This window comes from Pogona vitticeps, chromosome 10, assembly GCF_051106095.1.
Source record: "Pogona vitticeps strain Pit_001003342236 chromosome 10, PviZW2.1, whole genome shotgun sequence".
NCBI classification, from domain to species: domain Eukaryota; kingdom Metazoa; phylum Chordata; class Lepidosauria; order Squamata; family Agamidae; genus Pogona; species Pogona vitticeps.
The window spans coordinates 27,584,485-27,611,549 of NC_135792.1; the positions used below are offsets into that span (position 1 = coordinate 27,584,485).

At 56.4% G+C, this 27,065-nt stretch overlaps 2 protein-coding genes and 1 long non-coding RNA gene across 3 annotated transcripts; 2 read left to right on the plus strand and 1 right to left on the minus strand.

Moving 5' to 3' along the window:
• Positions 1-2,176: 2,176 nt before the first annotated feature.
• On the minus strand, positions 2,177-5,637 carry LOC144584385 (uncharacterized). Its single transcript, XR_013538594.1, has 2 exons — positions 4,248-5,637; positions 2,177-3,459 (listed from the first exon to the last, which is right to left on the minus strand). It is a non-coding gene; the product is annotated as an uncharacterized LOC144584385 (long non-coding RNA).
• Positions 5,638-5,729: 92 nt separating this feature from the next.
• Positions 5,730-15,267, plus strand: LOC110081322 (uncharacterized). Its single transcript, XM_072980738.2, is given in 9 exon segments — positions 5,730-5,848; positions 7,735-8,355; positions 10,854-10,900; positions 10,902-10,931; positions 10,933-10,997; positions 11,700-11,727; positions 11,729-11,913; positions 12,146-12,286; positions 12,442-15,267. Coding segments are annotated over 8 exon segments (2,262 nt in total). The 5' UTR covers positions 5,730-5,848; positions 7,735-7,766; the 3' UTR covers positions 13,619-15,267.
• Positions 15,268-16,265: 998 nt separating this feature from the next.
• LCAT (lecithin-cholesterol acyltransferase) lies at positions 16,266-26,385 on the plus strand. The gene is made up of 6 exons (XM_020797939.3): positions 16,266-18,026; positions 20,870-21,026; positions 22,541-22,656; positions 22,976-23,071; positions 23,747-23,971; positions 24,807-26,385. The coding sequence occupies exons 1-6, from the start codon at positions 17,879-17,881 to the stop codon at positions 25,364-25,366; spliced, it is 1,302 nt and encodes a 433-aa protein (XP_020653598.3). The 5' UTR covers positions 16,266-17,878; the 3' UTR covers positions 25,367-26,385.
• Positions 26,386-27,065: the final 680 nt, after the last annotated feature.

The window sequence follows — 27,065 nt, forward strand, 5'->3', positions numbered from 1 at the left end:
GAAAGAGGGCATGTGCATCTGCTCCAGAAGACGGGCTTGGGGCAGCCAACGAGGAAAGCTATTAGGTACCACTGGTGGAAGGAAAACATGGAGTACATTGCAGAAGGATCAGATGGCCAGCTCCACAAACACTCTTAAGATCAGAAGAGCTTGCTGGACTCCCATGGAGCAGCTTGTTAAGAAGGGTGTTAACAGTCCCGAGTCTCAGTTCACACTGGCTGTGTTCCTGTGACACCACCTGCCATTCTCTAGCCACCAACACAGCAAGACTCGAGTTACATTGTGGGTCGGTAGATCCCCCCCATCTCCCTTTCTCCCACTCACAAGCAAGAAGCAGTGGGCCAAGAAGAAGCCAGGTCTTTCAAGAAGGCTCTTTCTCAGGCCCTCCTTCTCTTCAGGGAACCATGGTGGGTGGGACATTGTCTTCTACTGGGAGAACCTCTGGAGAAAGACCTACAACAGGACTCAATGCATATCTGCTCGGGAGTAAATTCTGCTGAAGTCAATGCCATTTCCCCTCTTGCACTATGAAACACAGCATCAAGTGTCCCCCTGTCACCTGCTAGGCAACAAGGAGCTGTCCAAGGAAGCCGAGCATGCAGGCAGGGTTGCAAGTGTAAGGGTGCAACCAGCCAGCTCTGCCAGCCTTGGATTGCAGGTGGTGGCTGTGCCCCTTGGCCAATGACTCCCGGTGGGGCCATGGAAAGTGGCCGCCCTGTCCTTAGAGAGGCTTAGGTTTTTCATGGCGGGTGCAGTGTGCAAAGTAGACACAGCACTGTGCTCACGACTCACTTCCAACGTGAACAACCAACGCTCCCTTCTCCTCCCTTATCTGCTGCTTCTTGGGCAACACATAAGGAGGCCTTTCTCTAAGATCTTATCCTCCCATCATCCCCACTCAAGCCTTTTTTCTAACCAGAGATCATTCCCCTCTCAGGAAAACCCAACTGAAGAGCCGAAAGTCTGCCAGAGGGAGAGGGGAAGGGGAAAGTTATACTGCTGGTTTGAGGTGGAGATGGGATTCCAGGGAGGCAGGATTCTGGCTGCTGTAACACATGGAGATCTACTACTTTTGAGACTGCAGAAACAGAGCAGTGCAGTTTTTCTGAATCACTGGAAAGCTACGGAGGGGCTGTTTCTCACAGGCCTCCCCTCTTGAATGGCAGGCAACGGTAAGGGCCTGAGAGAGGCCCTCCTTCTCTTGCCCCCGTGGCTGCCGGGCTCCCAGCTCGCTGTCGGCCAAGTCCACTTTGTTTCCAAAGGTCACTAATGATTGTTTGTCTGGGTGGCAAAAGAGGATTCTGGGAAACGATTAGCACCCTAATGAGGGAAGCAGCAGTACCAAAGTACTCCTGAAAGCTTTTCAATCTGCAAAGGAAACATTGAGTGGAAGTGTTATCCCCAACAAACACACATCCACCTGCATGTGCGCACACACATGTACATACACACTCACCAACACAGAGGGAGTTCCTGGCAGAGAGGAGCTCAAAAGAGCCCTTCCAGTATGCCTGGTGAAAAGACTGTCTCTCTCTCTCTCTCTCCCACCTCACCCCAAATATGGGGGACAGGACCCAACTAATCCTTGGGCTGAGGTGGGTTCTCTGCTCCTGTGAGGGCCCTCACCCACCCTCACCCTGCCTGCCTTCTTTGGTTTTCCTTCCAAACCAACAATCAGAAATTAAAGGGATCTTTCCCCTCAGGACAGAGATAAATCCAACAGCAAGATAAGGGGATGCTTTCTTTAAAATCAGGGTGTCTCTTTGGAAACACTGCAGGCACATGAGTGTCTGCATGCACACACACACCCCTTTTTTGTTGTCCTCAGATTGGGAGGCAATATTCCTGCCAGCAGGGTGAGCAGATGTACCTGGTGGATACCGATGTGTGCCAAAAGCTGTGTCCCCATCATCCTTGCAGTCCTTCCTGTTAATGCCAGGGATCTAGTGGGAAATTGGGTCCCTGAAAGAAGATGTAAAGACACACACACACACACACACACACACACACTGCACTTTGGCTTTTATTGTAAGTCACCTGAGAATAAAGGAAATGAATATTGTGACAAACCCAGACCTACTGGGATCTATCACACAGTTACTAAGCTGCCACCAACCATTCCCTATAATAAGTCACACAGACCACATGAAAAAAATGTAGACCGATAACATACCGAACATTACTGGTATTTTAATACTATTCTTCTGATGAGCTCCAATATGATATCTGGTGCTCTTTTATATTGTAACTATTTAATAGTTGGCTTTAAACTTTGTCTCTTTTAATACTGTAAGCTTCAACACAGAGTTTCTTGGAGACATCCAAGATCCAAGCATTGGCATCAGCTCGATTTGATCCATACTAGACGTTCTACCCTTCCTAGCATTACGATCACACACAGTTACCAGAGTGCTGATTGTGATACTGATCACTCCCTGGTGTGTAGTAGAGTAAAATTGCGAACAAAGAGACTGTATCACATGAAAAAGGAAGAAAGACCATGTACTGACATCAGCAAATATTTTAAATAAATGAATAATAAAGGAAGGACATTTGAAAAGTAGCAAGAATGTTGTGATTACTATTGAATTGAAATTTCTGCCTTAGCACCTTGCTGTGGAGCTGCAGAGAAGGCATCAAAGCATGTGGCGGCAGCAGGAGTAGGACTTGGCTGGCCAGATTTGCAGCAGCCTCCATCACATGCATCCCTTCTTCTATAAGAAGCTGAGCCCAGAGTTTCTTGCTGCTAATGATGGCCCATTGGTTCCTGTGGAGACAGACGGTTCTTCAAGGAGTCTTCTGCGCAAAGGAAGCCCAGAATCCTTCACCACTGGTTCCTTCATGGTGATGGGCACTGACTCAAATATGGCACCAGGAAAGGACTTCCTCCTGAAGCCTGTGCAGGCCTCTCGGGCATGGAAGGGTTTCTGAGTCCTTGAGTCTTCTTTTAATTTCTCAAATATTTTGCTATAGTTATTTGAAGGGCTGATGTTTTTGTTTGTTATAGTTATTGTTTCTTTGACGTAGATCACCGGGAGTCATGCCCTGTGCTAATTTGGGCCGTATATAAGTTGCTTAAATAAATAAATAAATAAATAAATAAATAAATAAATAAATAAATAAATAAATAAATAAATAAATAAATAAATAAATAAATAAATAAATAAATAAATAAATTTTATGCATGCTCAGAGCATTGCAGCTCTGTGAGCAAAATGGACCTGAGGGTGGAGGCCTGACACCCGGACGCCGCCCTCTGGCTCCCACATCCGCCCTCTGGCTCCCACATCCCATTGCCTGGCTTAGGAGCAGCCATTTCCCACCACTAACAAGCCAAAAGAAAAACAGGACTCTAGAGAAGTGAAGAGTGCTCTATCTGAGGTAGCGGGTGGTGGGCGGCTAACCTTCCTCCTCTCTCCCATCACATGCAACCCTGTGGTGTTCTGAAAGCTTTTTAATCTGCAGGAAAAACATCAGACCTATGTTCTATTGCCCCTGACGCAAAAAGCAGGGCTAAATGAGATATTCTCTGCTCTGTGCAACCATTTCCAGGAAAATACGAGCCCCAAATAGCAACTAAAGTGCCCGGCCTGGTCAACACAGCCTGTTTTGCTGAAACCTGAATTGCTGGGGGGGAAGCAACACAACAGTCTGTTCCAGAGGCAGTTTTTCCTGGTGCTGCCCCCCCTTCCCCTCCCCTCCCTCCCCAGTTCTTTCGGGAGGAGGTCTCACCTGGGGGCTGGTGGCTTTGCTGTGGCCTCTCTGTTCAAACTGTCAGGGTCACTAGTGGGCACAGCAGCAGCAGCAGCAGCAGCAGCAGCTCTCCTTTGCTGGCCCAGCCCTCTCCCCCTCGGCACCCCCTTTTTGCGCTCTAGTGGCACTCACTCCGGAACGCCTTCTTCTGTGAAGGTGGCCAAGGGCACCTTGTGGAGAGCACCGGCCCCCACAGGTCCTCTCCCAGAGCCAGGTGCCTGCCACAGCCCCAGCCTCATCAGAAGGACCAGGACAAAACACCTCCTGTGTCGTCTGGAGGAGCACCGGGGGGGGGGGGGCAAGCTGACTTGGATCTTGAGCCAGGTCCCCAGCCTTGCCCCCCCCCGTGCTGTTGAGGGGCATGGCCACATGTCTGGAGGCCAGTGGCTCCTCCGCCACAGTTCCTCATCTGGCTACGGAGACAGCGGAGGTGCGGGTGGGGGTCCTTTGCTCTGCCCGCCATTTCCAGCGTCAGCAGGGACTCGCACAAGCACCTTGCCCAGGAAAAGAAACTCAGTGACTCTCCAGCAGCTGTTCTTTTCTCTTCCTTCTTCCATGTTGTGGATCAAGAAAGGGGCTTCCTCAGGGGAGGGGCGCAGCTTCTCTGCCGTTGGCGCAGGCCGGCCTGGCCAGTGCCTCCCTGCCGGACAGGAGGAAAGAAGGAGCATGAAGATCAGGCATCTTGGCAGAAGGGCACTGAGGTCCTAGAGCCTTGTCCTCCACCCCCCTCATCTGATACAACGGGGGGGGGGGCGCGCAGAGGAAAACCTGGCAGTACATTCACTGCTGCTACCCTAAGGTGACCAGGTGCTCAGCAAGCAAGAGCCAGCTCACCCCTCTTGGAAAAGCACAACACAGAGCCCCCCCCGCCCCGCCCGGCCTCAGGCTGTCCTCTCTGCCTGGGGTCAGAGGCCCCCTCAGCTTTCGGCAGCTGGCCTTCTAGCCATTCCCCAGCCTGCCTACCAAACAGATAGTAACTGGGTTTGACCCCATGGCCGACAGGCAGCCCCGGTCATGTCAAAAAGGGCCTCAGTGCCTGCTGTTCCCTCTGACCTCGTGGTGGGGGGGGCAGAGGCAGCAAGACGCCTGGGACTGCCCACGGGGTGGTGTCCGCGGCAGCAGCAGCAGCTGTATGACGGAGGAATGAAGGAGGGGCTGCCTGGACCCTTCCCTGCCATGTCTTCCTCCACACAGGTAGCTTTGAAGGCTCTCTTGTGGCCCCTCAGAGACACAGGCGAGGCCAACCATACTAGACCAGCAGAAACCATCACACACACACACACACACACACACACAGAGAAATACACACTAGGCAGAAAGAAGGCACTAGACTCTGCTCATGGAAACGGAGGAAGCCAAAACTTGCTTGGCCATTGGGGGGGGGTGTGCCTGTGCCTCTCCAGGGGTCCCCATCCTCTCCTCCAGCATTGAGCCTGGGTTCAAGGTGGGCCAGCTGTGATCAAAGGGCCCTGGGTCCCAGCACTGTGGCTCATTCTGGGCCTCTGCAACTGATGCTGGGAGGAGGGTGAAGATGAAGTGTGTGTGTGTGGGGGGGGGTATTCATACATCATCTTGCTTGGACGGAAGCGGGCGGCTTGGAACCTGGCATCGAGCCCTCCCTCCGACCAGGTTTGTGTTCCTGGGACCCTGGCAGGCACACGAGGTATTCGCTAAGTAGTTTTGGGTTTGTTTTTTGTTTGTTTGTTTGTTTAAAGGGGGGGCGCTCTCGCTCTCCGCGGCATTGGCGGAAGCAAGATCGAAGGCTGGATGGGAGCCCCCGCGACCGGTCCTCGGCCCCCGTGGCCGTGCGGGACTTCTCCCGTTCCCTTCTGAATCGCGGGGCCCAAAGGCTGTCATCCCTCTTCCGCCCCCGCCCGCGCCCGCGCCCGCGCCCCCGCCCCCGCCCCCGCCGGGCTTCCTCATCCTCCCTGGCCGGGCTCGCTCGCTCGCTCGCTCGCTCTGCCGGGCCCCTTTAAGACTCTGCGCGCGGCCGCCGCGGCCGTCTCGGGCTGCTTGACGTCAGCCGGGCCCGGATCAGCCCCGCTCGACGGACGCCCCTCCGCTGTCCCCCCGCCCGCTCGCCCGCCCGAGCCCGGTAAGTGCCCCCCCGGCAGCCGGTGAGCGGCGGGAGACTCAGGGGTGGGGGAGAGAAGCGGGGAAGGGTGAGGCCGCCCCAGGGCCGCCGTTGCCCCACTTTCGCTGCTCGGGTGCCCAGCGGTGCCAGGCCGAGGCCGCGGCGGTCTGGGCAGGTGCCCGAAGGGAGGCCGGAGTCGCCGCCCCCGGGTGGGGTGGGGGGGGCCCTGGCGCACCTCCCGCTCCCTCCCTCCCTCGGCCCCTCGGCCCGTCCTTCCTGCCTGCCCTTCCTCGGCCCTGAAGGCCGGCGGGTGGAGGGAGGGAGGGAGGCCTGGCATCTGGCGCCCCGGCGCCCGGACTCCCAAGGGCGTCTCGGATGCGGCTCTGAAGGGCGCCTTCGCTGGGGGCCCTCCTTCTCTGCGCCCTTTGGCATCGGCGAATCCTCGCCCGGCGGCTGACTTCCGAAGCTGGGGCTTCCTCTCCCGCAAAAGGGACCGCTTGGCCCTGGCTGTCCAAAGACGGGGGCGCTCTGTGTGTGCGCAGGGGCACTGTTGGCACGGCCTCCAGGACATGTATTTGGTCGCCGTAAGAGCGGATCGTCGCTCCCTCCTCCCGCTGGGATGAGGTGGCCCGACTGTCGGGGGCACCTCGCCATCCCAAGCCCCTGGAGCGCCTCCCCCTCCCCCCCGCCCCACTACAGGCTCTCTCAGGACTGGAGCCCCTCGGCCTGCCTCCACCTAGCGAGTAAACGGGACCTGGGGGAGACCAAAACCCCTCCCCGCTTTCCGGCCAGAGTTCCAGGGGCTCCGCTGCGGAGCAGAAAGGCGGCTTAGCCTAAAGCGCTTCCGCCCCAGCTCTCGTCCCAAGCTTCTCCGTGAGGGACGGGCTCCTGTTTTCCACGCACCTTTTGGGGAAGCGTGACTCGGGAGTAGGCCGAGGATCTCTTCCTCAGGCACCCTGGAAGTAAGCAGGAGGCCGGGTAGTTGGCGGCTTAGTCTGGACCAGGCTGGCAGCTGAGCGCTAGCATGCCTATCTATCTATCTATCTATCTATCTATCTATCTATCTATCTATCTATCTATCTATCTATCTATCTATCTATCTATCTATCTACCTACCTACCTACCTACCTACCTACCTACCTACCTACCTACCTACCTCATACATGCACACACCACACACACACACACACACACACACACACACACACACATACATACATACCCCCATCTTTCTCCTTAAAAAAGGACCCAAAGCCGCTTACATAATTAAAAGACAAGCTAGAAACATTTAAAGCTCAAAACAGTAAGTATACAGATCCTAAAAGGAACCGAACAGAGACAGACTACTCTGAGAAACGGTAAACCCTGTCCCGCCGGTCTCTCTCCTGTCTCCTCCCAGGCGGAGGCCGGGGCCCCAAGGGTGTGGCGCGGAGGAGTGGTATTTGGGGGGGGGGGGAAGGGCTATTCGGGATCAGGCCTGGGGAGCTGCTCCGTCGGGCACGGCCTCCCTCAAGCCCAGCTGGCGCTATCCTGGCCTTCGCTTGGAAGAAACCGGCGCCGCTGGCAAGGGATGGGCGGTCGAAGCCTTTTTACGTGATAGCTGGGCTGGCTGGCCTGCCCGCGATTTCCCCCTGCGAGCCTTTAACGCAAGATAACGTTTGGGGGGGGGCGGAATGGAGCGCCCTTCCTTGGGCCCCTCCTGGCCAGTTCGGAAAACACCGGCCGAGCAGGGAGGGGCGCCGCGCCGCGCGGCACACGGGGTCCTTCGAGCGCGCCGCCGCCGCCCGCCGCCGCCGCCGCCGCCGCCCGCCGGGTCCCTCTGGCCTGCCCCTGACGCGAAGAGTTGGGGCGGGGCGGGGACGCCGGGGCGGGCGACCCCCTCCTCACGGCCCCCTCTCTCTTGGCAGCGACTGGCCCGGCCCGGCCGGCCTGCGAGAAGATGGCAGGGTCCGAGGCCGCCTCGGAGGGGAAGATCGCGGGGCTGTACGACCTGGAGCGCACGCTGGGCAAGGGGCACTTCGCGGTGGTCAAGCTGGCCCGGCACGTCTTCACCGGGGAGCGGGTGGCGGTCAAGGTGATCGACAAGAGCAAGCTGGACGGCGGGGCGGCGGCGCAGCTGCTGCAGGAGGTGCGCTGCATGAAGCTGGTGCAGCACCCGAACGTGGTGCGCCTCTACGAGGTCATCGACACGCAGGCCAAGCTGTACCTGATCCTGGAGCTGGGCGACGGCGGGGACATGTTCGACCACATCATGCGGCACGAGGGCGGGCTGGCCGAAGGGCAGGCCAAGCACTACTTCGCCCAGGTGGTCCACGCCATCTCCTACTGCCACCGCCTGCACGTGGTCCACCGGGACCTCAAGCCGGAGAACGTGGTCTTCTTCCAGGAGCAAGGCGTGGTCAAGCTGACCGACTTCGGCTTCAGCAACTACTTCCAGCCGGGCACCCTGCTCACCACCAGCTGCGGCTCCCTGGCCTACTCGGCCCCCGAGATCCTCCTCGGCGACCAGTACGACGCCCCCGCCGTCGGTAAGAGAGTCCGGAGCAGGCAGGCCTGGAGGCGGGCAGGCAGGCAGGCAGGGAGGACCAGGCCAATTCTGCCCCCCCCCCCAGCCCTCGGGAACGCGGCCCAGAGGCCTCCTCCTGAACCCAACCAAGAAGGAGGGCAGGCCCACAGCCCAAGGGGCCGGAGGCTGGAGGCGGTCTGGGCCGAGAGCCTGGCAACTCCCTTCCCGGCCAGGGCAGAGGCAGAGGCGGAGCGGCCGGCATCCGGCCTGACATGGGCTCCGTGGCCTTTCCTCTCCCCCCCCCCCTTTGTGGCCTGCTCAGTTCCTGCCAAAGGGGCAGTGGAGTGCCTCCTTGCCCACCTTCCCTCCATCCTTAGTCGTGACCTCCACCCACATTGAACTGCACACATACACCTCTCTTGCCTTGTGTGTGTGCGCGCACGCGTGCACTCTGTCCCTCCTGAGGGCCGTCCTGAGGCCCCCAGCCCTGGCACCAAGGGGAGTGGCTCAGCCCCTCCTTCCCCATGCAAAGCTTGCTGCAGGATCTGGCCTTGGCACAGAGTCAAGGGAACCCGAAGCTACCTGGAGGACCACGTGCACCTTCTGTGCATCTGCTGTTGCCCTGGAGGGAGGAACAGGACACTCGCGGGCTCTCTGGAGCAACAGGGTTCGGGTTTGGGAGAAGAGGCGAGAGGTCCTGGGGGCCGCTGGAGCTCTTGGCGGGGTGGGGGCTTAGATCAGTCCTGTCTGGCAGTGACAGAGATGGGAGGCCTTTGTCGTAGAATCTTCCATGAACAAATGAATAAACCCCAGCCTCTGTTGTGGGTTTTGGGGGGTGTGTGCATTTTTTAAAATGTTTTATTTATTTTATTTTATTTTTTTGCTTTGCTTTGCTTTGCAAATGGGCTCTAGGAGGATGAATCCACACTGAAATCTGAGAGGCTGAAAGGATTTGGTGAGATTGTAGGAAGGGGGTAGCAAGAGGAAGGGGAGCTTATGAAGGAAAAGGGAGGTGGAAGGTTATAAATAGAATGCTCTCTGAGAATCCGGAGCTTTGGCTGAATTGTGCCCATTGCTCAGCAGTTCCCTTGAGGCAGGAATGTGGCAGAAGCCTGCTTTCCCCAGCTTCAGCCTGCCTTGTCTGGTCCAGAGCAAATGGCTTCCTGCCCTCCCCTGCCCCTCTTCTGTCACCAGTGCAGGCACTGGACAAGGGAAACACAAGGGACAGGGCCAGAAGGCGTAGGGGACTCCCAAGGGAAATGAGAAGGATGTATGCGTGTGTGTGTGTGTGTGTGTGTGTGTGTGTGTGTGTGTGTGCGCACGCGCACGCGCACTTGTCCCTGTTGTGAAGGCCTTGGGCCGTTTAGGAACAACGCTGCCGGGGCATTCTTGTAATTCACGGGGGGGGGGGGCTTTTTGGGCCTGAGGCAGCACTTGGGGGGTGACAGGGTGGGTGTGCGCCCACAGGGGCGGAGGGGGGGCAGAGGGGGAGCGGAAGGGTAGATCAGCCACTGCTTTTTTCTTATTCAAATGGATGTTTAGACTGGGGCTGGATCCGGAGACCAAGTGGGTTCCTCCCTGGGAGGTATTTCTTTCCAGCCCAGAATCTGGCTTTCGGACAGAGCAGAGAGGCCGTCAAGGACCCCCTTTCCCTCACCCAGGGTGGTTGACATGTCTTGGCTTACTTTGGCTGTCTTTGTCACCTACCCCTTGTGGTTTGTGACCTTGTGTGTGTGTGGTGTGTGTGTGTGGTGTGCGTGTGTGTGTGTGTGTGTTAGCAGACCGCAGCGCCATCTTGTCTTGACGTGGTTGGTATCTCTGTGGGTGCACCACATCTGCCTGAGCAGCAGCCCAAGCTGAGAGTGAACGTTGCCCCCCTGCCTTCCCTGCGCCTCCTCCTTCAGCAGCAGCAGCCGCGGCCCCTCACACGGCCCCCTTTCCCCCTGGAGAATTTCAGGCCCCCTGGTTTCCCTGCCAAACAAGCCTTCTCTAAAAGGGGTTGCGGTGGGGAGAAAAGGTTGAGGTAGGCACACAGCCCCAAAAGCCAGATGGGCTCCTGAGTCTACGCCCCACGCCCTCACTTCCCCGGCAGATGGGAGCGCGTGTTTTTGCAGAGAGGGGATTGGGCCCCCTCCCCATGCCTTGCTGCTCTGCTCTGCGCCGGATTGGTGGAAGTGGGGGCTGTAGCCGCTCACACAGGCAAGGGGGGGCAAGGGGGGGGTTCTTCTCCGCCAGCTGTGCCTCTACCAGGCTGTGCTGCCAAGAAGGACTTATTTATAGCTCGCTCTGGGTTGCTCAGAGGAGCCCAGATTGGAATCAGGAGTCTGGGAGGGGAAGGGCAGGGGGAGGGGGAGGGGGAGACAGGACGAGTTCCTCCCTTCCAGCTGGCCCGAGGTGACCCACTTTGATGGGGGTGGGACGTGACCAGATCCTGTCCCGTAGAGGTGCCCTGCCTGTGTATGTGGTTCTCTTTCTGCTTCCTGTGATTCACCGGCTTCCCTTTTCCTCCTTGCTTGCCAGATGTCTGGAGTCTGGGCGTCATCCTGTACATGCTGGTGTGTGGGCAGCCCCCCCTTCCAGGAGGCCAACGACAGCGAGGACCCTCACCATGATCCTGGACTGCCGCTACGTCGTGCCCCCTCACGTCTCCTCCCCCTGCGCAGAGTATGTGACACCCAGCTCCCCCTCCCTCTTGGACGCATAGCCGACCTTTCCCCCACAGGCACACCTCCTTGCTTGGCCTGCACGGAGCTGCTGAGGGTCAGGGCGCCGTGTGGGCCTCGCCAGGGACTGAGATGCTGCTGGTCCTCTGACTAGCGTTGCCCTGGAGGAGACGGGCAGGGAGTGTGGGCCCTCTCCTCCTGCCCGACCACTCTGGCCATCTGCCCTCATTCCAGAGCAGGCTATGCCGGCCCCATGCTGGCGGCTTGCTTCCCTTTGGGGAGGGGGCGGGCCCCGAGCGGTGCTCAGCCCTCAGCTCCCCTGGGCACAGATGCCTCTCGCTTAGTGCCAGGTGGGTGGCCTCTGCGCCATGTGTGGAAAGGGCTGGGCGCTCACCAGTGTGGCCCGTTGCTTCCCTCCCTCTGGGCAGGAACCCAAGAACAACCGGGCTCTCTGCCGCCAGATGTGCCTCCACCCACCCAGGAGATGATGCCCTCCCCTGCCCCCACTGCGGGATCTCTGTCGCCTGGCAGCAGGTGCCCTGTGCCTTTTCCAATCACAACTGAGTTTGGGGGGGGGGAGTGGCTTTTCCTAGGGCACACGGGGATCCTGGCTCAGGAAGTGCAGGACATGTGGCGCATGGGACATCAAGGCTGCTGGTGGTGGAGTTTGGGATGATGACTAGCCCCCTCCTTTTTTATCCAGCCTGATTTCCCGGATGCTGCAGCGGAACCCCCCAGTGCCGGGCTTCCTTGGAAGAGATCGAGAGCCACCCGTGGCTGCAGGGTGTGGACCCCTCCCCTGCCAGCCGCTCCCTCTTGCCCCTGACCTCCCACCGGCGTGTCTCAGAGCAGGAGCATGAAATCATCATCCAGGCCATGAAATGTGGCCACATTGCTGACCGTGAGACCATCCAGGAGTGAGTTTCTCCTCGACTGCGTGGGTTGGGGGTGGGGAGCTGGTGTTTGGGCAGGACGAAAAGCCTCGGCTCTGCCAGCAGGTGGAATCCTCTGTGCTAACTGGGGAGAAGATGATGTGGGGCAGGAATGGGAAAGGCCCTGGAACACCCCCCAGACCCCTAACCCACCACCACCCCCCCCGGTCACCACAGTCTCCTCCTGAGGCTCTCTTCTCCTCTCCTCTTGTCTCAGGGCACTGGAGGCCAATCGCTACAACCACATCACGGCCACCTACTTCCTGCTGGCCGAGAGGATCCTCCGGGAGAAGCAGGAGAGGCAGAGTCCCAGCAGCCCCGGCCTGGGCTACCCCTTGGCCCAGCAGGCTCAGATCAGGCGAGTCTCCTCCCCCCCCCCACCCGGCAGGACCTCCCTTCTCCACCCCCACCCCCACCCCCAGTCCCCAGCCCTCCCCTGGCCTGCCCATGGCAAGATCCTCCTTTGCAGCTCCTGACCCCTTGCTCCCTCCTCTGCCTCTCCCTTTTCTGCAGGCATGCCACCGGGCCCCCGAGGGACCCCAGCGGCCCTCCCTCTGGAGGGGAAGCCAAGCGCCCCCCACCCCTGCCGGCCAGCAAGAGCGCTTTGGAGAACTTTGCCGAGCATTCCGGGAAGGCGTCGCTTCCCTTCCCAGCGCTGGGAGAAGACTCCTCTTCGGACTTCCGTGACTGTGGGCAGCCCATCCGGGCCCTGATCCGGCCCTCCCTCATTGAGACCCCTATCGCCAAGAGCACCCCTGCTCTGCAACAGATTTCAGAGGAGGAGGAGGAGGAGGAGGAGGAGGAAGAAGGGGGAAAGCCGGGACTCTTCAGGCGGAGAACCTCCTCCCTCAACCAAGAGCAGATGAGTGACTTCCAGAGCGCCAAGGCCTCCCTGCTCTTCTGCCGGAGCCTGGCGGCTCACCATAAAGCGGGAAAGGGCCTGGCGGGCAGAGGCTTCCCAAAGCCATGGGCTCCTGAGCTGGCGCCAGAGATGGGCCTCAACCCGGGGGCCGCGCTCCAGGCACGACCCCTGCCCCAGAAGGGCCAAATCGGGCTGCCTAAAGAAGGAGACCGCCGTCCAGTGGGCAGCAGCCTTGGCTTGCAAAGGGAGAACGTGGCCCCCCAAGCGTGGACGAAAGACCCTCAGATGGGCAGCAAAGCAGGGGGTGGGGGTGGGGGTGGCAGATGTGGCGTTTCGTCCCAGGACGAGGCAGACAGCCACACTCTACCCCTTGATGGAAGAGTCTCTGCTCGGAAGGAGGAGGAGGAGGAGGAGGAGGAGGAGGAGGAAGAGAAAGAGGAAGGCCCAGGGGTGGCAGCAGCAGAAGCAGCAGCAGCAGAGGAAGAGGAAGAGGAAGTGGGGCTCCAGGCGCTTCGGAACCCCGAGGCCTGCCAGGCCGGGCACAGCAGCCTCCAGAGAGAGGCTCGTCTCAACAGCCCCCGGGATCCAGAGAACGAGGCTCGCCAGCCATTCCCTCAGCCAAAGCACCTCGCCCTGGAGAGCCATGGGAATGAAAACGTGGCCGACAACGTCATCAAGCTGGACCCGGCCAAAGGCAAAAGTGCCAACTTGAAGGACCGGATCCTGCAGTTCCCACTCTGCGAGAAAGCCCTGGCCTTCCGGATGCGGCCCACCTCTAAAGAGAGCCTCCTGTCCCTGGGCCAGTTCAACTGCTGCCATGTCATCTAGGAAGGGCAGCTGGAGGAGGGAGGGAGGGAGGGGACGGTCCGTCCTGGCCCTGTCTCAACCGGGAGGACTCCCCCCTCCCCACCCACCTGCCCACCTGTCTACACGGGGGTGCATTCCTCCAGCTTTAGTCCCATGCTTCTGCTTGAACTGGGGAACCAACGGTTGACCCTCTTCCCTCTCCCCCCCCCCGCCCCCCCACCCGGCTGACGCTGCCTACCCCCCACCCCCTCCCCTTGGACTGCGCACGCTGGGCCTCGGCCTCTGCCTTCGGAAGAGCAGGCGAGCCGGGCAGAGGCTGGAGCCGCTACACGTTGGCCCCTCCACCCCACTGCCTGGGGACTGAGCAAGGTCCCATCTTCTCCAGAGACCCCACACCCTGGGGGCTCCTGGGACCCCCCATCGGCTATCCAAGGTGCTGCGGGGGAGTTCACCACCTTTTTTCTCCAGGCCGTGGCCAAAGGGAACATTTTCCTTCCCTCCCACCCCCCACTGCCGACACAGAAATCGCTCGCCCTGCGTTTTGGGTGCTTGGGGGTTTTACTTACCCTCAGAGAGTGGGCCACCAGGCCCCTGACCCTGGTGCTTAAAGGCCAAGGAGCTGGGGCCCCCTATCCTGCTGTGCCTCAGGCCCGGCAGCTGTGTGTGTGTGTGTGGGGGGGGTGGCACTGTTGTCCCAGGATCTTTGCAGCGAGGGGAATGCTGGCGGAGGGGGGGTGTTAGAGCAGGGTTGTGGCTGCTTTGTCTTTCAAAGTGTCCCCCCCCACATACACACACACACACACACACACACACAGAGAGACAAACACACACTCTGTCCTTGCAGCCAATGCTGTGGCTCTTTGAGGGAGGCAGACTCAGCTGTGTGCCCTGCCTCTGCTAGTTTTGCCCTGCCTGCTGTGGACTAGCTGCTTGGATGAATTCCCCCACACTAGGCAAGGCAGGAAGCCCTCGGTGCCCTCTCTGGATTGCCATTGTCTGCCAGGGTCCCACTCTGCCATAGCTGTTTCCCAAGGAGCATGTGCCCCCCCCACCAAAGCACCCCAGCTCTGCCAACCTGGAAGAGATGAGGGTTTTTTTTAGTGATTAAAATATTTTTTAAAAAATAGTCTATTTTAACATAAGATAGAGATGGCTCCGTATCCCTTCCCCACCGGGCCCAGCGATCTCCCTGGGCAGCAAATGCACTTTGTAGGAGTAAACTAGCCATGCGGTTACCTCTCCTTTACCAGCTGACCCTCTTTTTTTTCCCTTCCTTCCCCCACCCCGCGCGGGCCGCTGCTGCCCAGAGGGGCCACTGCGCAAGGCCTCGCGTCCCCCCTCCCCCGTTGCTGTCTTGAGAGGCTTGGCCAGTTGCCGGGAACTGGGTGAGGGAGGGCAATGGGTGCACGTGCGATGCGCCCGTCTTCCTGTGGGGTTTCACCCCACACTATTGTTCCCCTGCACACCATCCCTTCCACCTCACACCTCTATTTGTCATCCTTTCTGAAACCCTTCCAGGAAAATAAGCTTTCAGTGTTTTTATCCTTCTTTCTTGCTGGCAAGAAATGGGTTGCGGATTGGATCACTGAGCTCACCGGGTTCTGTATAAAGTGCACTGATTGGGTCTCTGGTGAAGCAAGTTTGGTCCAATAAAAAGGTTAAGGACTCCAGAGACGCCTGTGGACCTCCTTTCTTGACTGCCTGTCTGAGTCTCCCCCCTGCCTTGCCCATGGCTGGAAGAGTCGCACCAGGTGGGAATGCTCCTGCCTAGATGCTCCACCAGCAGGTTCCTGATAGGACAAAAGCGATCCTGCTGGGAGAACGATGTGCCAGCCTGCATGGGCCCTCATCACCCTTGAGGGACACAGGTGGGCCTGCCTACCCCACCCCGAGAACGCCTAAAGGGCGGCCCCTTCCCCGTGGGGCACAGCCCTGGGAGGCTTGCACTGCCTCAAAGAGTCACAGATATATCGCACCTGAAGGAGCTGCTAGGCGGAGGGAACCTACAGCTGTAGCAGGAGAAGATGACAGCTGGGAGGTCCCCCCCCCACACGGCTCTTTTTAAAAAGACAGAAGGGGAGGGGGAGGCTGCAGTCCACCTAGTTTCCTTCCTCCCTTCCTCCCTGTCTGCTGTGGACTGAAGAACCAGGGACCTGGGCCGCAGCAAAAGGTGCCTATGCTCTCAGGAGCTCTCCAGCACAAACGACAACAGCACCGACAACAACAAGGGGTTCGGCAGTGCCAGGGCTCTCGAGCTTCAAAGGGTTTGTCTGTGTGGCTTTGAAGCTCATGGCAGGGGATGCTTTTCCTCTATAGAGGAGAAAGAGAGTAGCATTAACTGTGCAGCTGCTCCAGGCTGAAGGATTCACATCTCCAAAAAAAAAAAAAAGAGAGAGGGGGGGGAGCTTTGCTCGCAAGGAAGGCATCCGTCTAACCGCTGCAAAGCATTGCCCTCACAAAGCATTGGGCTTGCCTGTGACCAGAGGCAGGGAGAGGGGCTTCACCCACCCAAAACAGCCTCGTGTCAGGGGCATTTCTACCTGACGTCTCTCACCCATGCATGTGCACAGGCCTGTGTCCATGCCTCAGACGCCTGGTGATGCTCTTGCCGTCTCCGTGGCCAGCGCGGCCCTCTTGCCTGTTGGATGACTCTCTTGGAGCGTCTCCTCACCTCTCCTGTGCCTCTCTCTCTCTCTCTCTCTCTCTCTCTCTCTCTCTCTCTCTCTCTCTCTCTCTCTCTCTCTCTCTCTCTCTCTCTCTCTCTCTCTCTCTCTCTCTCTCACACACACACACACACACACACACACACACACACACACACACACACACACACACACACACACACACACACACACACACACACACACACACACACACACACACACACAGAGATGCCCATCCTGGAAGCCAAAGCAGGCTTGTCATGATTAGTTTCCTGGATTGTCTCTCATTGTCCTTTTGCCCTTCTAAGGAGATCCACCAGTTTCTGTCTCCTCACCCCCTTAGTACTTTCTAAACTTAAAGAGGCTGATCTGTCTTTCTTCCAGATGGATGATGATGTCACCCCTCCCAAGACAGACCCCCTGGAACTACGTAGAGTCAGAGGGAGGCACCCCAATGGTAGAGGGAGGGGGTGAGAGGGCAGGACCAGAAGTGAAACCACAGCCCCACCCCAGAAGGGGAGGTGTAGAAGAAAGAAGCAAGCAAAACAAGAAATGATACAGTATTTCCTGTCCTATGTTCTTTTCTGCTTTTCTCAAAACAAAAATATAGGATTACCTTTTTTTAAAAAAAAACCTTGGCTAAAAGATCCTCTGTGAAAAGCCCCCACCCCCGACTCCCTAGGGGAATTGGCTGTCATGTCATGAAAGACAAGACACTTCACTGGCCAGCAAACTACACCTGAGTAAACCTTCCAGCTGTTTTTTGCTTTGCAGGTTTAGGGGGCTTTTTAAAAGCATCCTTAGAGTTGGCGGGTTCTCTCCTTGTGAAGCAGCCGCTGTTGTGGTGGGGGCTGTGCAAAGGGAGCAAGAGCCTGGCAGGCCTGGGGGGGTTGGGGTGGGGGTAAGGGGGTCTTGGGTCAAGTAGGGAACCGTGAGAGGGCCATTCTTCGGTGGCAACACACAGCTGTGCTTCAGAGAAGCCCTAAACCACATGTCGATCATCTTAGGTCCCAAGCCTTTGCCCCATCACTCATTTCTTCCCTGGGGACATTGTGGGCTGGGGTAGAGAACCCTCCTCACAGGCCCCTCCAGTCCAGATCTGGAGACTCTCTTTCCAGTGGAATGAAACAACAACACCGAGGAATGTGAAACTTCTGGGGTGGAGGATATGTGTTTGTCAAATAAAGAGGCACCTCTGGCCCCATATGGTTCTGATTATTCTGGAGCCCTGGCCATTGGCTGACAGGATTTCCTCCCTTCCTTGCCGAGGGCAGCTTTGCACATTCCAGGCTCCCTCTGGGTAGCACATGGCAAACTCCTTTGGCGGCAGGAGGCAGGGGGGGGGGGGAGAGGAGGCTTTTTTGTCATCTTCACTTTGGAAGAACCAGACGCCCAGCTTTGGAAATGCAGCTTCCCCTCCCTCGGCTGTCTTCTTGGCGTCACCGAGAGGCCCCAACGGCCCCCAGGGGGCTCTTCTGCACCCAGCATCCACTCCTGTTTCCCCACCTCCCACCTCTCCCCTCCCTCCCCCCCTCCCTCCCTCCCCCAGATCCTGTACTACAAAAGAGAAGCTGATTGCTAAACCAGGTCTGCAGTAACATCATCATCCGCACCCACCATGGAGAAGTGGCCTTGTTCCAGGGCTGCCCTTCTCCTGCTGGCCTTCTTCCCTCCAGGAAGGGCCTTCTGGCTGTTCAACGTGCTTTTCCCGCCCAGCACCACCCCAGAAGCCCCACTCTCCAACAACACCTTCCCTGTCGTGCTTGGTAAGTGGGCAAAGCATGGCATGGGAAATGGCACGGGACTGGCATTGCTCTGGGCAGGGAGGGGCATGTGGCATCCGCCAGCCCTCTAGGAGGTTTGGCTAGGGCTCCTCTTTGGGTTCGTCTTACGAGTTCCATTTTCGGGGCTGCCTGGAGGAGCCGACCAGGTGCCAGGTTGGAGTGGGGCTTGTTCCAAGGTCTGAGCTCCGTCCCTCAGGCTCGCCCTCAACGGGGACTCGGCTCTTCCTGACGCCTGGCTGGCTGGACCCTGGCAGGAGGGATTCCCTCTTGTCTTTGGGGTGGGGACGGGGTGCCGGGCAGCAACTCCCACCTGAAGTCTCTCCTTTGTTTCCTCTCCTTCTCCACATCTGGACAGAGGGCCTCTCCCGCCACAGACTAGTGTCGTTCAGGTGGACGTGGGATGGGCAGAGAGACCGTACCCCATCCTGCCCCCACCCGTGCCTAGGACACTGCAAATGCAAACCTTGCTTCCCCTTCACTCCTTTGACTGGCCCTAAAAACAGGAGCCTGAGCAAGAGGCTGGTGAGTGAGCAGATGATCTCTCACGTGCCTACATAGGGCAGTAGAGCTGCTGGCCGGGGGAATGTCCTTCTCTCAGTCCTGGGGCTGCCATGGAGCAGCAAAATGTTGCTCTTCCGCCCTGCCCCCTCCTTGCCAACAGCCTAAAGCCCAGGAGCATCATCAGCCTGGGAGGAATCCGGCAACTCTAGCACAGCTGCCTTTGACTTCTGGTGCTCCAACCCCAGACAGACAGTCTCTCTCCTTCTCTCTCTCTCTTTCTCTCTCTCTCCCTCCCTCCCCCGCCCGTCTCCCCAAAACTGCACAGAGCTCCTCCCGCCCAATCCTCTTCTGACCCTCTCTGCGATGACCTTCTTGTGCAGACCGTTTTGTTTGGTTGGTTTTGGAGTTTTGTTCTGCTTAACAGCACTGGCTGGACTTTGGTTTGTTTGCCTAATACTTTGAAGGATTACAGTTCATTTACTGAAAGTGGGAGGGAGCCTCCCAGTTGGCATGGGTACTATGGCCAGGAGCCACTGGGAAATGACAAAAGAAATGGGCCAAAATGAATGGGACCTTAAAGGACCCTCTCTGGCCACTTGTTTAATCAAGATCTGAACTTCACATATCTTTCTTACAAGCCCATTTTTCCTTCCAGGGGCCACCCAAAGGACAAACCTACTTCTGAGCAAGATGCTGAGTGAATTTAAACATTAGTTAAAAGAAAATGTTGGCTTTGGGTGCAAAACTGCTCTGTTTTTCATCGCAGCCCTGCCAGATTTTGACAGCAGCAGTGATGGGGGGGGGGGAGGAGAGATTTGCATAAAAAGAAATGGCAGCCCTCAAGCAGCCCACCCTGGGGGGGGGGGAGGCATGTTCCTCCCTCACTGAATAATCTGGCAAAGCTAATACTCTGCATGTCAAAAGGGAATGGCTAGAGCAAGTGCCGATTGGTTGCAAGCTGCAATGCCTGTGAACAAAAACAACACTAGACTTAGGCGACAGCCACAGTTGGGCATGCAGCGTGATCCTGTGTTGCTGCGCTGGCAGGCCTTTCTGTTCAGGGTCAGCCCACTTGCGATATTCGCTTTTGTGGTCCAGAAGCAGGACTCCTCACCTTCCTTTTGGTGTATGCACCCAAACAATGCCACGTTTTTCCAGAGCTGAAAACAGTTTCCCAGAACTAGCCCAACCCATGCCATGCAGTGGGCCTGCCAGTCTTCAGCCCCCTATCCCAGGGGGAGACTATGCCAACTTACCTGCCTTGACTGTGAACACTTGTAAAAGCAGGCAGAACACTTTGGCCATGCAAGACAAAGAGATAAAGAAACCTTGGATCTTTTTTAGAAGAAAGGTGGGATAAGAGGGAGGGGAGAGAGAGAGAGAGCTCTGTTCATTTGTTGTAGGAGTTCCAGCCCTTAGTGAAGATTTCCAAGCAAACAAACAGAATCCTTTCTTCTTTTATTGAGAAAGTGAGCTGACCGTTGACCTTGAAAGGGCTCAGAAAAGCACAAGTGGGTTAAAGAAAGAGGTCAGCTGACACTCCAGAATCCAGAACCCCTGCCCTAACCCAGCGCTCCAGCCTGCCAGTCCTGCTGCATTTCCTGGAGGCATATCAGGGCAGCCCTGTCCTTTCCAAGACTTGGCCCAACAAACCAAACCCTCAGACCAAAAAGGGCAATAAAAGCCACTGGGAGCAACTGGGAGATGGTCCCACTTGTGAGAACATGTAGCATCAGCAGTCATCATAATCATCGGTGTGTCTTTCCAAAATGCAGGAAACTTGCATAGTTCATCACATGTCGTGATCGAGAAACAACCAGCAGGACACGTGTTCCGGAGGAGTTTTCCACTAACCGGAACACCAGGCAATGAAAAGCTCTGGACTGCTGTGGCCAAAGGCTAGGCTTTTAGGCAGCCAGAGGGTTGCACCCCCTTTTGGAGGCTGTGCAGTTCCTGGGCCAAAACAGCAGCTCAGTGTATAGAAATGCAGTGGGTGACGTTACCTCATTCTTTATCTCCATGGTAGGGAAAGCATCCGTTGCATAGTTCCCATGTATGGCACTACCCTTGACGGCCCAGGAGCTGAATCACTAGGACAGATGGGAAGGTTTTCCCTCCCTCCCACCTGCCCCCTTCTCCATCTCCAGCCAGAGAACGTGAAAGACAGAAGGGTACCTGGAGACCCTCCAGCCCGAAGGCCTGCCCAAGTCACAGCCTGCCACGTAGGGGCACAGCTCTGTTGCCGGCAAAGTCCTCCAGGACTTTGGGCCTGTTGGCCAGGGGTTTCAAGCCCAAATGGCTCTTCCTTTTCTCTCTCCCTGCAGTGCCTGGTGTCCTCGGGAACCAGCTGGAGGCCAAGCTGGACAAGCCAGACGTGGTGAACTGGATGTGCTACCGTAAGACAGAAGACTATTTCACCATTTGGTTGAACCTGAACCTGTTTCTACCCCTGGGGGTGGACTGCTGGATTGACAACACCAGGTACAGCCCCCTAGTCAGCCTGCCCACCACCCGGAGACCAGCACCCACCATCCCTTCTCCTCTCTGCCCCTCTACACTATTGTTTACACAAAGCATTAGCACACCACAAACAGTTTGGCACCACAGCATTCCCAGGCCCCGGTAACAATGGCAGGAAGGAAAGGAGGGAGAAAATGAGCAGGAGGGAGAGAGGAGAGGTTTGGCATGGGAAGGAGGGAAGGGCCTGGCATGACTAGTAGGAGGAGAGCCACCCGGGAGCAGAAGGAAGAAGGGAGAGACATTAGAAGAAAGAAAGAAAGAAAGAAAGAAAGAAAGAAAGAAAGAAAGAAAGAAAGAAAGAAAGAAAGAAAGAAAGAAAGAAAGAAAGAGGCCTAGCAGTTTGCACACAGATTTCATACCTATACATATGTAGAGAGATCACACCTTTTTTGTGTTCCATATTGCGGTAATGGTGGAAGATCCAGGAAGAGGAAAGCAATACATATGTGTGTGCGTGCACACGCGCACGCACGTGCACGCGCACACACACAAACACACACACCAGTTTGTATGATTTTACAAAGATTCACTACAAGATGAAGATTTCCAGTGGATTCCACAGAACGTGCAGCAAAAACTGCAGAGTTTTCAGCACCTTGTGTGTGTTTGTGTGTTTGAATACATGGCCAGGATCTTTACACCATCCTCATGATTTTACATAGGTTTTACAGACCCAGCTGCTGTCTCCCTGCCTGTTGCTTGTTGTTAGCCACTTTGATGCCAGGGCAATCCCCTGTTGCCCCCCATTCTCCTGTGGCCATCCTGAAAGCGAGCCCATTGCTGTGGGGGTTCTTCTGGCATCCAGCCACCGCCCTCCCTGCCTCTCCCCAGGAGCCATTGGAGGGGCTTCTCTGGGCACAAGCAGGTCCCCACGGCTTCTTGAAGAGAAGGGTTCTGGGTCAGGAGGGTAGTGCACCCCGATGCTGTGTCCAGAGAGCATGGCTGACCTGGCAGGCGTGTCATGCCTTAGGGTGTTCTCTGAGCTTTCCCACCCTATGGTGGCTCTTTGGGAGTATGCATATCATGGTATACAACCATATACACTGTTGAACTGTTATCAGGATACTTCTCCACAGAGCCACCACTCTTCTTCCAGCACTAATCCCACTGCTGTTACTCCTGAGAGGTGCAAGTATTCTAACAGACCAAAGTGACCTGTTTTTCATAGTCAGAGTCTTAAACTTAAAAAGGGCTTAGCTGAAAGCTGATCTTCAGTTCCAAAGTTAAACTTTCAACCCAGGAAACATGGGGAGGGGGGTGTTATGAATTTTGGAGGTGGTTTTCCTCCTGTGAGGTTCACCTCCACGCCCACCATTGCACATGTTTCAGAGGGGCTTCGATGCATGTGTGGTGGTAGCTAGTATTCTAGGGATTGTGACCCTAATGGCCAAAGCTTGCCCAGCTGCCCGTAGAAGTCCTGAGATGACACTTTCCTTTTGTTTTGTACCCATCCTGGGTGTGCCGTCTCCGCCTAGGGTGGTATACAATAGGACCACCCGGAGGATGTACAACGCCCCTGGAGTGCATATCCGTGTCCCTGGGTTTGGCAAAACCTACTCTGTGGAATACCTGGACAAGAGCAAGCTAGCCGGTAAGAAGAACAGGGCCCATCTCGCCCACACCACTCAGCCCTTCTCCTGCCTTCCCTTTCACTCCAACTGCTTCCATACTAGAACTCTCTACCAGTAATTGGGTCTTGCTCTTTCAAGCTTGCTTTCTCACTGCCTATTTCCTCTGGCCAAGCTCACCTTGCACAAGGTGCCTTAGCGATTGGGAGGCATGGGCCTGCACCCTAAACATAACTCAGTTGCATTGCAAAGCATGGGGAAGAACTGAAAGCCTGAAGAGCAGGAAAAAAAGCTACATGAAAGCAGGTCACTCCCATGCACTCCTCCCCACCTCTCCCTTAGGTTATCTGCATACCTTGGTGCAACATTTGGTCAATAACGGCTACGTGCGGGACCAGACTGTGAGAGCTGCACCTTATGACTGGAGAATTGGGCCCAGTAAGTATAAACTGAGGTGGGGGGGTGGCAACTCCAGTGGGTATTTTCTCTGAAATGAATGCTTGTTTTTAAGGTGCAAAATTCTTTTATTTTCTTCTCTTTTTCTTTTTTCTTTTTATCTTGCTGTTGTTATATAACCAAAATCAAGTCGATTTGCGAAATGTTGATTGAGCCACACTCCTGCTGAATTAACAGACAGTCTTTTCCTCTTGGAGAAGCACTGTCTCAAAATTCAGAATCGGTGTCTCCTGGGGGAGGCCCTCCCACCCACCCCCCTTCTTGTGCTAACAAATGTGGCTTCCTGCCAGGAAAGGAATCTTGGGATTGTGGAAGGAAGCTTGATGAAAATACCATCCAATACCTTGCCCCTGAAGGTACACAAAATTCAGTGTGAGGCATAGTTAGAGAAGGGATTAAAATGAAATTTAAACTGCTGACCTCATACTGCCCTTATGGGAATCCATAGCACAACCACGACTGGAGTCCTGTATACAATTCTGGGTATGACATCCAGAAGAACACAGACCCTGTGAGGCGCTCCAAGGGGCCGCCCACCAGAGAGGGTAGTAGGCGAATTCATGGTGAAGGCGAGGGCTACCCATAGCAGTCAGACAGGGTGGCCTGCGTCCCTCTCCGCCCACCTCCCTCCCTCACCCACCCACTCTCTTTCCACAGATGAACAAGAGGACTATTTCCAGAAACTGCGGGCCATGGTGGAGGAGATGCGTGTGGCCTACGACAAGCCCGTCTTCCTGCTTGGCCATAGTCTCGGCAACCTCAACCTCCTCTATTTCCTGCTCCAGCAGCCCCAGTCCTGGAAAGACCATTTCATCCAGGGCTTCATTTCCCTGGGAGCCCCGTGGGGAGGAGCCGTAAAAACCATGAAGGTCTTGGCCACAGGTGAACTGGTTGCCCAGTCAGGGGTGTTGGGAAGGGCCATGGCAGCCTCGCTGTCCCCGCCCTCCACAAAAGCTCAGGTCCAGCCACCAGGCTCCTTTCCTAACACATTTCAACATCACAGGGAGAATGAAGAACACATGGGTGCAGGTGCTGGCACTTGCCCAGGACAGGCCCTCACCCATGTTTGCTGCCCGAATCTGGCCTCTGTTCTCTATCATGAGTTGCCTGAGGCTGCCTGCGGCTGAGGGACCAAGGCCCTAGAGCCAAAGGGGGTGCCCCTCAGAACAGGAGAGAGCCAGAATGCCCAGGTAACAAGGGTCTTGCCAAACACCCTTTCCAGCCATTCCCTAGGGTGGAATCCTCACCCTTTCCCACACATGCTCCTGTCTCCTCAGCCCTGTCCTGAAGTTATGTTTCAGCCTGAGTCTGAGCCAAATACAGCCCTAGTCAAAGCAACAGAAGGAAAGAAAGAGTCCCCGTGTAGCAGTGCCAGTAACTGCTGCTGCCACGATGCCACTCTCATGCATCCAAGGATCTGCGCTTGGAAGTCCCTGCAAGAGAGCTCAGGTGCCCTGCCCTGCCCCTGGCCACAGCCAAAAGGTTTCGGTTTCCCACCAAACCACAAATCCCAGGTTTCAGCAGGAAGAAATCACGGCAGTTCTCATAGCATCAAACAGGCATCAAAGGAGGCTATAACAGGGCATGGTCGATGCAAACCAATGAGCCACAGATCTCTGTGGATGCCTAGCTCCAGCGAGAGCTCGCATGGCTGCTGGTGGGGCAGGAATGGAGACCAGCAGGGCCTCTGATGAACATGTGTTGCTCTGATTTTTAGGAGACGACCATGGCATCCCTCTCGTGTCCAGTATCAAGCTACGAGAAGAGCAGCGCATGACCACCACCAGCCCCTGGATGTTGCCCACCATGTTAGCCTGGCCTGAGACCCACACCTTCATCTCCACCCCCTTCCGCAACTACACCTACCAGGACTACTGGGACTACTTCGTTGACGTGAACTTTGAGGATGGCTGGTACATGTGGAACGACACCAAGGACTTGCTGAAAGGGTTGCCCCCGCCGGGCGTGGAGGTCTTCTGTGTGTATGGCACAGGGCTCCCCACAGCAGAGACCTACATCTATGATGACAGCTTCCCCTATGAGGACCCAGTGGATGTTGTGTATGTGGACGGCGATGACACAGTCAGCAGGCGCAGCTTGGAGCTGTGCAGGCGGTGGGGTGGCCAACAGAAGGAGGCAGTCCATGTGCTGGAGCTGCCTGGCGTGGACCACTTCAACATGGTCTTTGACAACCGCACCCTCAACTACATCAATGAGATCCTGCTCAGCAGCTCCAAAAATATGTCTGTTGCAGAAGATGAAGGCCGAGCTGAGTGAGAGGAGAGGGAGCCCCACCGGAAAAGGGGGGGAACCTTCTCCAGGCTGAGGGAAGCAGCAATGGGGGCTGGTTCATCCCATCCTGTCCCATCCCATCCTCCTCCATCCTCCTCCAGTCTGGTGGGAACTTTCACAGGTTCTTGCCATGTAATTTTAAGGTGTCCCAAGGGATATGACAGCTGCATGCATGGGGATGAGCAACTCACTCCTGCCATCTCCCCCTTTCGGTAAGAGGGAAGGTGTGTGCAAATTCCTCAGAGCTACAGCTGTGCTACTCTGTTCCATGATGAGCACAACGTTTCATGACGGCTTGTGTGCCCTGCTCCACCCTACAGCTCTTGGTGGAAACATGGAGGTAAACGCACGAACCAAGCCAGAGTTCTACCTACTGCATGTAAACCCTGGAGAGCAGCAGGGCCAGCCCAGAACAGCTTGAGTTTCTCCCATCCTGCTTTCAGCCAAGTCCAGCTCTTTCCCAACAAGGCAAGGGGAGACCCTCCTTCCCCTGCCTGAGGACAGGCTCACATAAACACGCTGTGTGTTGCACACAATGTGGGCCCCCGAGAGGCCTGGCCTGGCAACAGGCTTGAGCTTGAGGGGCAGCAGGGCCGGCCCTCTCCTGCCATGTCACTTGCCTCCCCCAAGGCTTTGCAAAGCCGGCAGACACACTCCTGACTCAGAAACCAGACAGGAAGCACTTTTGCCTTCCTAAAAAGGAAGGGGGGGCTCCCAGTTCCAGCTGCCTCTTCTCTCATCCCAACTCCCTAAGTGATTGTGGTGGGCAGGCGGGTGCTACATTTGTGTGCAACTTTTGACAAGCAAGCTTTGCAAATAACTAAGTGGGAAGCAATGGATTTGTCACAGGGAGGGAAGCACAGCAGAATTTGGGCTCACTTCAGGCCTAGAGTAGCTGGTGGATGAGGCCCGCACCCTCAAGGCTCACACAAGCCCTGTCATCCCTCCTTTTATTCCTACATCAAGTGTGTCACTAAAAACAAAAGGAAGTGGTTTTGTGAAAATGGCCAGTTTGTTTCAAATGTGTGATCGGGTTATGACTTTCATCTTTGCTAGGCACAATTTGCACATTCTCAGAGGTTTTTATTGTTTTTATTATTACTACATACATGTCCACATTTCATGGCAGCCCTGGAGAAAAAGGGGGATCTCAGATGAAATCCAGTTCTTAAAAAATGCGGACACACACACACACACACACACACACACGCACACACACACACACACACACACGCACGCACACACACACACACACACACACACACACACACACACACACACACACACACACACACACACACAAAGAAGAAGGGAGTTGGGCAGTAACATCGTTGCCTTCGCCCTGAAGTGGGGGAGCCTGAGAGAGGCTGCAGTGTGTGAATCAAGCCACTCAAGAATACAGCACCACAGAGGGAAGGCAGGCTGCTGGCCACAATCCACCATCACAGCTCCCTCCTCTGACCTTGCAGGACAGGCTGCTTTGGGCAAAGTGTACGCCAGGAAAGAAAGGAGCCGAGGAGGCCCCAGCTGTGGAGAGTAGGAGGCGTCTCAGCTCTGGCTGCCCTGCCCTCTATGTCAGACTGCCTGGCGGTCACTCCCACCACTCTCAAGGGTCCCACCTCCTCATGAGCAAGCCACCTGGATAGTTGGGTGGAGGAGGCAGGCATGGCTTCTCTGGCAGGGT